This window comes from Lissotriton helveticus, chromosome 3_1, assembly GCF_964261635.1.
Source record: "Lissotriton helveticus chromosome 3_1, aLisHel1.1, whole genome shotgun sequence".
Taxonomy (NCBI): Eukaryota; Metazoa; Chordata; class Amphibia; order Caudata; family Salamandridae; genus Lissotriton; species Lissotriton helveticus.
The window spans coordinates 1,050,969,443-1,050,982,728 of NC_136061.1; the positions used below are offsets into that span (position 1 = coordinate 1,050,969,443).

Sequence of the window (13,286 nt, forward strand, 5' to 3'; positions counted from 1 at the left end):
AGGACTAGATATAGTATCAGACATGATATGGAAGATGGTGGTTATCCTCGGTGTACGCTAAATATTTCATAATTCAAGTCAAAATTAGTTTAGAGGTAGTCTGGCTCTTGCATTGCATTTGGCAAGACATATTCTAATTTAAAAGTTTTCACAGTTCAAAAATGTTTCAAGCCATAAATAATGTCATATTTGATGATTTTGCAATATAAAGAAAAGAAGTCTTTCTTTCTTTAAAATGACATTTTTAAAGGTGGAATTTCTGAGAACATTTTCTCACCCTCCTACTGTCTTAGCAGAGTCAAACAGAAGTCCAAGAAGTACAAATCCAGAGTTCTTTCACCCATACAGGCATTCATCATTAAGCTAGGCCCTCTATCTTATTCTATTTCTCCAATTTGTCTCACATTTTCTTCCATTGTGCAATGGTTTAAAAATGGCGTTGGAGAGTTATAGAAAGTGGGAGAATCTACACAGTCCAAGAATGCAACATCATCGATCCATCCCTTATAGACACTTCCTTGGGCTGTACAAACCTCCTTTGATGTATTCTAGAAATTTCAAAGAAGGTGATTTTAACTATGGTTGGGAAGAACATATCTGCTGAGATTACCTCCCGCAGCCAGAATTGGTTTCTTCCCTCCAAGATTTAAAGGGAGCCGACCAGCGACTGGTGCCAGAGGTCTACCTGCTCTTTATTTGCCTCTGTAAAAACACCATTTCGAGGCTTATTAGAGATAGGCACTTTATGGAGATTTAACCCCGCCCCTTCTCCTCCCAGGAGAAGGCTACTCCCACCCCATGGGCCTATTTCCCTGAGGAAGGCTTTGATCTACCAGCTGCCCAGCAAAGTAATTACCTTGTCCCAGCACTGTAGTTCAAAACCTGGATTTCAAGGCAGACACAAGGACATTTTAACGATTTTAAAACACAAGAGTGAACTAGTTTAGGCAAAAATGGAACTGAATAAGGGTTGTGATCCAGAAAAATGTTGGGAAAAATATGCCAGCAGCTGTTCTACTTTGAGGGTCATCACCATGACATTGACACACTTGTTACATAGACTCAGAGCAAAGACAATACATGTCCAACCACATATTAACGTGATGTAGTATTCCACCCTTGTACATAAGTTCTTCAGTGAGCCACATAGTCTCAGGAAGTGCACTACCAATGCTACAATACAGCACATTACAATAAACTGTGGGTTCAAACATGAAGTGAACAAATATACTCCGGGCCAATACTCACACGTGTATTTTGATTTTTCTTCTGAACTTTAATAATCACTGCATGATGAAGTCTGATGTTTATTATGACTCAAAGTTTGAATATTCAAGTGTGTGTTAAGCACTGACACTGCTTACTAGTGATCACCTGGTAGTTACATCATTCCCTTCAGATGGTACTCACAAGTAGACAATTTTAAGGGTCACATCAGGTGAATGAGTTATTTTTTTATGAAATACCGATATTGCAATCCAGATATTGCTATGCACCAAAGAATTCTGAAACAATGTAGAGGGTATTTGAATCCCTTTTGAAGTTTAAGGAACTCTGAATAACATGGATTGCGCACACTGATGCTTATTACCCCAGTGACGTTAGAGGAAAACCAATCCCGCACATATTGTTAAAGCCCATCAATGTCCTTTCTTGGACTCTAGGATTCATATCTGTTTTCATGCCTATGCACACTACTAACCATTCCTTGCTCTCTCTACTATGAAAGGTAACATTTGCAAATGTTATATTATCATCTATGATTCTGATATCCCCTTAAGACACTGTAGCTCGGAAATTTCTATACTTTGCTCACTTTTTCCTAAAGTTTACCAGTTACCTCCTCTCTGTGTACTGTCATGGTACTTTACCACTCGCTCAATTAATCTAGGATTGATTTACAATCTCTTCCATGTAAAATAAGGTCTCTTTTAAGCGCTATCTAGTCATACCCCTTAGCTGACTCACCAAAACAAGCATAGCATGAAGGAGTAGAGTCTTAAATGCTAATCACAATTCACTCTTCTAAGCACCTTGAAGCATAGTAATTCCTTTGGCCACTGAGAATAAAGCCAATGTAGGAAAAGCACACATTTTGCTGTCTATTCGACAAATAGCATTAGTATCAGCCCATTAAATCTTAAAAATATACTTTTACTACGTTAAGCCGATCTTCAAAATTGTCTAAGTAAACATAAATGATTTGATGATTGTGAAACATCCATACAAAATACTGAATTAACCAATACTGCTTTCAATCAATGTATGATATACTTTTTTTTTTTTTACTGATTTCTAAATGCGTTTGCTGTTAGCTACAATTGACAGTTTGCTATGTGGAGTTGTGCTGTAAGCAATCTTGTTTACTCATACATTCCCTCACTGTCTTACTCACTTTATCACTCCTGCTTTACCCACTCACTCTTGCACCCTAGCAAACATGGACTTTGGTATAGATTTATGTTTAATGTTTAAATCTTTGTATTGGCCAAAATGTTTGTGGGACATGGAAAGTCAGATAAAATGGTACATGTAACTAATTCACACTAACTAGTTTTGTTCTTCTTGTTTCCTTTTTCTTAGAGTGATAGTTTTACTGTAGATCCAGGAAAGCAACCTATTACATTTGAAAATCCGCTGTACTTAACTAGCAGAGAAGGCAACGTTAGTGTTGTGACAGTGGACCAGCCGCCCAAGGTGAGAAGGAATTGGCAACTGAAATTTAAAGCAATGTATTTCTGATCTGTATCTCATCATTCAACAAACATTGAGGCCCTTTAAGGCACTTTTTGTCTGCCTTACAGTGTTTGATCTGTCATTGTCACCTTTCCCCCTCTTTTATGTCATGGAGTGACATGCTCTTCAGGTATTTAGGTAGTCTGGGCAGGAGGGACGGCGGCAAACAAATTCATGTTTACGGAGCAATGCAGTAGATCAATGCAGCCCCTATTGGAAAAGCCTCAAAACTGTTAGTGTTCTAAAGGGTCACGGTGCATGGATGTAGATTTACTAAGTAGTGTAGTGAGAGTATCATTACCCACTCTTTGATTGCTGGTAATATCACATTGTTGACCAACATTGTTCTGCCCTTAGACCTTCAATGGCCTCTTAATTTCAGTTGTGTGGTTAGTGACATGCCGCTATATGTATCAAGCTATTTAGCATTCGCAAAGGCCGAAATTCTGCGAATTTCGGCCTTTGCGAATGCTAATTAGACAAATGGAATGTATCAAACAAGTTTGATGCAAAATAAGGAATAGCAAAATTTGCTAATCCTTATTTTGCGATTGCACTTAAGGAATTGCAAATTTTGCGATTCCTTAAATGCAATGTATCAAACAAATAATATGCCAAAAATGCCATTAAGGATTAGCAAATTACCACCAACTTCTAGTTGGTGGTAATTTGCGAATTCTTATCAAAAAGCTTTTTTGAAAAAAACCAAAGGTGCCATATGACGCCCATACATGCCCTTAGGGCATGTATGTGCGCCATATGCCCCCAAATGTCTTTTTCAGGGGTGCAGCAGGGTGTTCTTGAGACACCCCTGCACCCTTGGAAAAATCCCTAATTTGCGATCAGCAAATTGCTAATTGCAAATTGCACTTTCATTCCTATGGGCCTCCTGGCCCATGGAAATGAAGGGGTAATTTGCGATTGACAATTTGCTAATCTCAAATTAAGGAATGCTAAGGAATCGCTATTGGAAAGCGATTTTGTACATACATACCGTTTTGCATTTCCTAAATAGCGATTCCTTAAAATTCGCTATTTAGGAAATGCAAAATGGTTTGTTGATACATATAGCGGATGGTAAAGACTGAAAACAAAAGAGAGTAAATGTGGCTGCTTACCTTCTATTTCTGTTACTACCTTTGTGACTCTTTAACACCTTGACTGCTGCAGCAATTCCCCCTCTGTGCTAACATTTTCTGGATCCCCTTGTTCATGACGAGCTCAGCTCGTCATAAGCACACGAGCAGTGTACTGCATGACGAGCTGAGCTCATCATGAGCATGGAAGGGGTTAAACCAATGGTATCAAGTGGAATGTTTAAGGAGCAAATGATACGTTGAATAGCACCTGCTGATTCAGCCAACTGATGTCCATGCAAAACCACCTTTTTCAAAGTAATGTTTTTACAAATAATAGGGGCATTACGACAAAATATCAATCACCACTGCTGCTTCTGCTGCTGGTCTTGTACCCATCATAAAAAGACAAAACTTTTTCCAGCGTGGAGTTTGACTAGCGTTTTCGAATCTTCAGTAGTGGCAAAGTCACATATGAAATGTTAATCAACCACAATCGAAAGTGAAAAGAATAATTGTAAATAGAGACAGTATTTTGTAAACGTTTATCTTGTGTTGCCAAGATCTGAGTGTTGTCAGCATAACATTAACATTTTAAACTAAACGAGCATAGCCAAAGGGCACACATATTGATTGGAGAGAGTAGGGCTAATTAAGGAGCCCTGAGAATCACCCTGAGATGAAAATTTGAACTCTAAATTTTGACCGCTTAGAAAATCTACTCGAGTGGCAGCAACATCAACTTGAGTATCTTCTGCATGGAGCCATTCTCTCTGATTTCTCAGAGCGGAACACGCTATGGGCGCTACATCACAGTGCAAGCAGCGCAACATGCCTATTTCTGCCCATTGGCAGAACTCTACTGAATCTAACAGAGTTTTATACAACTCCATAGAATTCCGCAGAGTTAAATTCAAGGAGTTGCACCCACTCCTACACTAATACAGCAGAAAGAAGGTGGAAAAACAGCCCTGGTATGCAGAACTGACAGATCATTGAGGACCGACACTAAAGGGTCTCAGTACCATGCGAATGAAGGAACCCCGTTTGGACCTCATTAAGAATCCTATGACTTTGCAAAAAGGAATACCATTGTTTACTGATGACCTCCTGTAATAATGCAGTGGATTTTGTTTCCTGTGGAGTGATGGTATTTGGGTTATTAATGTTTTATATACTTATTATGTGTGTGAGTCATAACTCAGGATTGATAATAAGTGCCCATGGTGTTAAAAGGTAGGCCCATTGCCCTGCACACTGATGACAGTGGGCTTCCGGTTTCTGGGAAGGATGAAGCCCACTGAACAGTTGGGAGGGTCCATGGACTCACAAACACTTTGCAAAACGGGAGATGACTTTGATTCAGATTAATTTATATTTCCTTTCAGGCATAGTGCATTTTTCTTTGAAAGACTTCCCTTAGTAAGTCCATTGTTAATATTTTATTTTCACGAATGTATGCAACACCATTTAGGGAAGCAGCACAACTTCTGACTGCACATAAGGCTTTAATTTACCGGCCCAAGGGACATGTATTTCACTTACTAGGGACTTATAAGTACATTAAATATGAAATTTGGAGATGAGACAATATATCCATGTTTAGGGGAGAGAGCACAAGTAATTTAACACCGGTTAGTAGTGGTAAAGTGGACCGAGTACTAAAGCCAGCAAAAAAGAGTTTAGAAAAGTGGAAGCGGTAGGCAAAAAGTTTGAGGAAAGACCACCCTCAGGCTGTCAGGTCTAACACTTGCAAAGTATAGAAGGACGTCTGAGAAATTCAGAAGAGAACTGCTCAGTCCATCTTCTTTTAACTCTTTCAATAAACAATTTAGTTTTCATTGCCTAAGAACCTATTATTTTTAAATCTGGAATATTAATGAAAACAGTGTTTAATCATTGAATGATAATTGAAGCTAGGTGCATACTTCTTCCAGAAGCCAAAGCTTGTCTACAGGTTGTTGTCTTTGGTGAGGCCCTCCTTGCAACTCAGAGGTGGCCAAGCCACACTACACCCAGTTTGGCTCAGAGGTGGTTTTTTGCCTAGTGAGTGGGTGGAGTTCTAGGTCTGAACAAAGGCTAAAACAAAGCAATTGCCTCTATGCAGGTGCAGCTTCGAGATTACCACGAGGCCAACTTCAATTTGCAAGGCATTCAGCAATATGTAACATGGGGTGGTGGCCTGGTAAGTAGGTCACAGTGTCAGACCAAAGTCTAGGCAGTACAACACCACCTGTGCAGGCCCTGCAGCAAACACCCACATGGGTGATGCCTGCTTCACAAACCTTCCGCTTGGATAGCATAGGTTGACAGCTGGTCAATAAAAGAACTTGCCCAATCAATCAATCAATCTTCAGGATTTATAAAAGACTGGCTAATCAGCCAATAGAGTATCTAGGCACTTGCATGCCCTGGAAGCTTATTTGAATAGCCAGGTCTTGAGGGCCATTCTGAATTCTGGAAACGAGATGATGGTCCGGAGGTGCTTGAGGAGGCTGTTCCAGGTGCATGCTGTGATGTGGGAGAAGGAGCATCCTTCACTTCTGCTTCAGTAGATGCGCGGAGTATGGACAAGTGAAAGGGAGGCAGAACATAGTCTTCTTAATGGTTGGTAGAAGTTCAGGCGGTGGTTAATGTTTCCTGAGGTGAAGTGTGATGTGCACCCAAGACTCACATAAAAAGCCTGGGGATCTGGCTAGATTCCTCCCTTGGTTTTCACTATCAGGCTAAAAAGGTAGCTGCAACCTGCTACGGGCTGTTGAGAGTCTTAAAAAAAGTCCTAGACCTCCTGCCATTCGAAGCCAGACGATTGCTGGTCCAGTCGCTGATCTTGTCGCGGCTGGATTATGCAAACGCCGTCTATATGGGAGCTCCAGTCGGCACCATAAAAATTCTGCAATCGGTGCAGAACTGTGCCGCTCGGCTGCTCATGAAAGTCCCCAAAAGATGCTCAGCGAAAGCCGCACTTCAACATCTCCACTGGCTACCCATCAAGGGAAGGATTACTTTCAAAACATTGTGCTTGGCGCATAAGTCCATCTATGGCGCTGGACCGCAGATTCTGGATCCTCTCTTCTGTCGCCATCGATCAGTGAGATCTCTGAGATCCAACCAGCGGAACTTGTTGGTAGTTCCCAGGATAAAGCTGGCGCGGATGGGTGGCCGCCGGCTCTCTGTGCATGCAGCTAAAGAATGGAACGCACTCCCAGATAACATCAGGCATGAGTCCAATCATCTCGCTTTCAGGAAGCGTTTAAAGACACACTTGTTTCAATAGTGTCTTCCTGTTCCCTTGGTCTTACAGCGCTGGGATGCTCAAGAGTAGCCATGCGCTATAGAAGAAGGTATTCATTCATTCATGTGGGGTCATCGGGGAAGGCTGGGTCCGGCTGTGGCTTTCTGTATGGTCTGAAGTCTCTGTAGATGGTGTAAGGCAATTCCTACATAGAGGGCATTGCCATAGTCCAGTTGGCTGGCGATGAGCGCTTGTGTCACGGCGCATCTCATCTGTAAGGGTAGCCACTTCAAAATCCTACGTAGCATGTGCAGAGTGAGGAAGCAGGTGAAGGAGATGGTGTTGATCTGTGATTTCATGGTGAGCGTGTCAATGATGATTCCGAGGTTTCTGGTGTGGTTAGAGGGAGTGGGTGTGGGTCCTAGGTTTGATGGCTACCAGGAGTCGTTCCATGTGTTGCTGCTGTTGCCAAAGATCAGTACTTCTGTCTTGTCTGTGTTCAGCTCTAGGCAGTTGTTCTAATGTAGTCAGAGATGTTTGTCATGTACCTATGGAAGTTTGTTGTGGTGGCGGTGGGGTCATCGGTGAGTGAGAGGATGAGTTGGGTGTCGTTTGCTTCGGAAATTATGTTGAGACAGTGGGATATGACGATGTTGCCCAGTTGGGTAATATATGCTTTGAAGAGAGTGGGGCTGATGGATGAGCCCTGAGGGACACCACAGGTGATCTCCGTGGGTTCAGAGGTGACAGTTGGGAGCTGGATCCTCTGGGTTCTTCCAGTGAGGAAGGAGGTGATCCATCTGAGTGCGTCCCCTTGGATGCTGATGAGGTGGAGTCTTTTAATCAATGTGTGGTGGGATACAGTGTCGAAGGCTGATGAGAGGGTGAGGAGGGTAAAAGCTGCTGTTTCTCCGATCAGGGTGGTTTTGGTTCTGTGATTGCTGCGGAAGTAGGATTGGGAGGTGTTGAGCAGCTGGTTCTATCTACTCCAAGCGTGTCATAACTTGATAGTTGATGATCTTTTCCAATACCTTCACTGGGAGTGGGAGCAGGGAGATTGGGTGGTAGTTTTTGAGTTTGCAGGGGTTGGCTGAGCAATTTTTGAATAGTGGTCTGACTTTGACGTGTTTCCAGTTGTCGGGAAATGTTGCGGTGGTGATAGAGGTGTTGAGTAGGGTGGTGAGCTCCTGGCCGAGACTTTGGTTTCTGAGGTTGAAGATGTGGTGCAGGCATGGGTCAGTGGGAGCTCCCTAGGTAATAGATTTCATGGTGGAGGCGGTGTCCTGGGTGGAGAGGATGTTCCAAGGGGTCAGTGTGTGGTTCATGTCAGTTACGGTGGTGGTGTATCTACTGAGGAAGTCCATAGGTGTGGGTTGAGGTTTGCAGTTTCTGTATATGGTTGCGATCTTGTGCAAGAAGTAGGCATGGTTGTCGCACAGCTCCTGTGAGGGTGTTATGTTCTTCTCACTGGCAGCTGGGTTGGAGAATTCCTTAACAATGTTGAAAAGTTCCTTGGTGTTGGCTCTGGTTGCAGTGCGTGCGGCACGGGCTGCCTTTTTTATTGCCCTCAGCAGGCGGTGGTAGAGGTTGAGGGAGGTCTTGAAGGCTGCCCTGTCGGAGGTGTCCTTACTGGTGCTGCATCTCCTTTCCAACTGTTTTGCTGTTCTGTGTTCTTGGGTGTACCAACTACTCTTTTTTGAGTATTTACTGTGGATGTTACTCTTGATGGGGATGATGTTGTCTGCGCAGTTTGTGATCCAAACATGAAAGTTTTTCACTCCCCGTTTATGGTTGGTGGCAGTAGCAGGGTTGGAGGTGTTGAGTGCATTCACCCAGCTGGTCTTTGAGATTTTGTTCCACCTCCAGTGGGGGGCACTGGTCATCCTGGGAGGGGCGGTGTGGGTGCTGGAGAAGCTGACGTCGACAATGGATTAATCCATCCATGTGAGCTCTGTAACATGGCTGTATTTGATGCGATTGATGGAGGTGAAAATTGGGTCCAGTGTCTGTCCTGCGGTGTGTGTAGGGTTTTGAATGATCTGGCGTAAATCCTAGACTGCCAATACTGTTGAGGAGGTGTGCAGCGTTTTTGTTGTTGTGGTCATCGATTTGGAAATGTAGGTCACCAAAGTAGATGTAGTCCTTAGAGTTTAAATCCAGGGGCACAATGAAGTCTGCAATGGTGTTGCAGAAGCTGGAGTGTAGGCCTGGTGGTCGGTTTGTGTGGGTGCCTTTGATGGTTGTCTTGTCGTCCGTGCGGAACTTGAAGTTGAGATAATCCATGGGGATGATGGTGTTGTCGGTGGTGGTGGTACACCGTATGATCTCTTTGTGGATGATGGCTATTCCTCCTCTAAGTTTGTTGGTGCGGTCCATACCACCCAACAGTCAGCCACTGCTCAGCAGGACTTTTGACATTTTGCATTGGAGTTGGCCACAGGACCTTGTCTTCAGCGAAGCCCAGCACCCACAATTCTGTGCAGCTCTTTCCCACTGCACAAGTCCTTCTATTGTGCATATTGCTGGCCAGGCACAGGGTCTGGCCATATCCCTTTGCCCAAGGATGGACAGTGAGGGTTGGATGTAGGTCCTGTTTCCAATCAACTGCATGAGCAACCTCCAAATTACAAGGTGTATGGCAGAGTGCACTGAGATTTTCGTTACCTGAGGCCAGGGTCTGAAACCAATCATTGTGAAGATCAATTCCCACAGGCCGCCAGTCCTCACAGCACATGGCATTTGGCCATTCACAGCAGAGGATGACTGCAGAAGAACATGATCTGGGTTTTTATTTCCCAGCCCGTGTGCCGGCTGACAGGTCCTTTGGTCGAAAAACCTTGCCTGGGGTCCATGAGCATTGCAAGAAATTTTTTTATATTTTTGTTTTTGTGGTACTGTATGTTCTTTTGGAGCCCCCACGTGAAACCAATGATTAGAACATTTACCCCCTGCATCTTTGCAGCCTCTTCAACAGGCATCACAATTTAAGCAAACAAAAAATGCCTTTTCAGTAGAATCTGACACTGTTACATAAGAAATAATTTATGGACATGAAATAATTTCTATGATGAATGCCTCAAAATTCACAGAGATGCGTGACAGATAACTGGTTCTGAAACCATTAGAAAAAGCAGACTAAAAACCATGTGGTTGTGTTTATATATTTCATGAAATCACATTGACAAGCACTAGAATACACACTGTACATAATATTTATTAATACTGAGGATTTTTTTTTATTCTGCAGCACTTTTCTCCATGAAAAATGCAGCATTTGAAATCAGAAATGTCTTTGCAGTACTACTGTTGACATAAAACAGAGAGTGGCAGCATATCACAAGCTTGCAATATAAAAATCTGTCAAATACAATAAAAATAAATAGAATAGATAACACAGCATCATAAAATAGAAAACACACATTTTGACAAAAACTACTGATGTTAGGGTCACTAAATTATCACATTTGCAATGTATCACAGTTACGGTGCATGCTTATGGAGCCAATGATGACTCTGCTTTGCAAATTTATGAGCTAATGTCTCTTTGCTTTTCTTTTCCAGACAACAATCACAAATACTGGAGACGCAGCTGGAGGAAGTTTTGAGAATCCTTTTTATGCTACTCTAGAATCTTTCGCTCCACCGAAACCTTCCCCAAGTGCAGATACTGCACAGGTAACAACATGCTCATTCATTTTACCCACCTGATAAATGAATGTATGGAAATGGTCTTCAGAACTAAAATACCCACAGTTACTTCCTGTCTCACTGGGGAGTGGCATTGATCTGAGAAACTACAGTAGCTATGGGGCAGAGTGGAGTTTGAAGGACCACATACTGTAACGTAGTCTGGCTGTTGTCGCTGTGCATATATACTCTTGCAATTATAGAAAAACACTCAAAAAACCATGGCAGAAGCAGACAGCCCATGTTGTTCAGTCTGCCAATTTCTGTCCATACTCTGGACCCTTTGAAGGTACATATGGCTATATTTATCAAAGTTTTGCAACACCCGTGAGCCACGCAAGGTAGCGCAAGTGCACTTTAAACCTAAACGAGATTTACTAAGCCACGCAAGGCCAGCTTGCATGGCCCTGGGTGCTTATTAAATCTGGAGTAAAGAAAGGCAGCGCAAGTCATGAGTGGAGCGTGAGTGTTCCCATGCATCCACTGGTGGATTTTGGTACATTCCTAGATTCACCATAGATGGTAGTCCAGAGAATGCATCAAAATACTATTCCTAAGGTTAGCGCGCCATCTACTGCAAGTCGATGTAATGACTTGCATAGTAATGGCAGTGAGTGCTAACAACGCGGTCGTTGATACGACCGCGTTGTAATGACATTGCAGCGTAATCACCGCAGTGTAAAGGTCGTTTCCCTCTTTTTGTCATGACCATCATATCCGTAAAACATATATTATTCTTTTGAGCCTGATATCTAACCTGCCCTTCTTCTAGAAATGCTAGTCTGCTTTACATTAGTATTCATACTGCTCTACCTGTTCCCTCTCTCCTTGAGGGGCAGGAAGAAATACAGTCGACCTTTGTAGCGACACCTGGCCATTGCCAATGAGATGCATGAGAGACCAGGTCATTAGAACTCCATCCTTGTCCAGTATTGACGGTTGACTGTATTACTTGTAATAGTAAATATTATCTGGAAAAAATATTAGAATAAAAAAAAAATTATAGAGCCTAAACTAAATATTTTTCTTGGGTGCAAGCGTGGTATTTTTAAAAATCCAAGATTGCTGCAACGAGATGTCCCTTTAAACCAATTGCATGATTTCTGAATAGCCCGTTATGATCTTTTGCTTTTTACAGAGTTTGATTTATGTGTAGTAACCTTTTATTCGAAAAGCCTTGCCCATTTCTTAATCTCGTGCTAAGGTGCCTTTTTATCTTGCAGGAGTCAAAGTGGAGTTTCTTTAAAAGAAAATTGAAACAAAGCACTAACTTTGAAAACCCAATATACGGAGAGGTAATGCTTCTCTCTTTTCATTTTCGTTGGAGCTTTGCATTTTCAGTAATTGTCTGTGATCCCTGCTTCTGGCTAAGCAGCTGCCCTGATACCACAGATGGATACCTACTATTCCCATCCTCCTTCTCCTCCCTCTCCTTCGCTTTCTTCTTCTTAATATTATTTGTAGTAGTATTATTATCCTAATAATAATAATAATGGCACAACAACGATCATAGCAATAACAATAGGAAAATAATAATGATAATAATAACAACAACAAAAATAATAAAAATAATAATGATAATAATGATAATAATAATAATAATAATAATAATAATAATAATAATAATAATAATAATAATAATAATAATAATAATTTAGGTAAATATAATGGCCACACAGTTACTGCTTTGAAGAATGCACAAATGGTTCTTCCACCGCTTCAGGCTAATTATTCTAAAGTGGACCATATTACTCATTGTAGACAACTGAAGAAAAGAACCTCAGAGGCAAAGGTTTCAAGTTTGAGAAAAGGGTTGCCCTTGAGATTCTCACATCGACTTGAGTAGTCCATCTGGATATGGAGCGTGTGAATTATAGTTGCAGTATGGGGCCACCTCTGTTGTCTCTGAATGAAGGCGCGTTATCTTCCGTTTTCAGGGACGTATTTGAAAGACACTGCTGAAAAGAGTTTATAATGACCATAAATGTTGCTTTTGCACTCCAGACCATTCTCTAATCTCCCATTTCTATTAATACTTTTGGAGGCACCGAAGTTGCTTCAGATGTAGATATATCTTTAGATATTTTTGACCAGCCAATGGGAGAGCTGTGAATCATATTCATGGCTGGTGTTTAATATGACACTCGCATTACCAGTTATTTGAAGCGCTGACAGTCCCCTTTGGGAGGCAGAATGCTTTACATGAGGATGGTTTTTCATGAGCGGTTAAGCCTTTGAGAATTTTCCATAAAGCGGCAAAGGCTGCATATAGTGAAGTAAAGTATGTACAGTGACAAAGGATTATGGGCTAAATACTGGTTGGTAACGCCAAAATTCAGCAAATTTCAGCGTTACCAACCGGTATTTAGCCATTCCTAATGTAGGTGAGGAATCGGTAAATAAGGAATCGGTAAATAAGGAATCGGTAAATACCGATTCCTTATTGCTCTTGCACTTAAGGAATCATTAATACCGATTCCTTAAAGGCAATGTAGGAAGCACATTAAAGAGTGCTTTTGAGCCTTAAGAAATCGGTAATTACCACCAACATC

General features: G+C 41.9%; 1 protein-coding gene across 1 annotated transcript in view; it reads left to right on the forward strand.

Annotated features, from left to right (window-relative positions):
• The window catches only part of LRP2 (LDL receptor related protein 2), a 342,167-nt gene that overhangs the window by 325,259 nt on the left and 3,622 nt on the right, over positions 1-13,286 (forward strand). Inside the window, exons 76-78 of the mRNA XM_078681616.1 lie at positions 2,584-2,697; positions 10,609-10,722; positions 11,958-12,029. Of these exons, the coding sequence (XP_078537742.1) occupies positions 2,584-2,697; positions 10,609-10,722; positions 11,958-12,029 (300 nt within the window). The remainder of the gene's footprint in view (positions 1-2,583; positions 2,698-10,608; positions 10,723-11,957; positions 12,030-13,286) is intronic.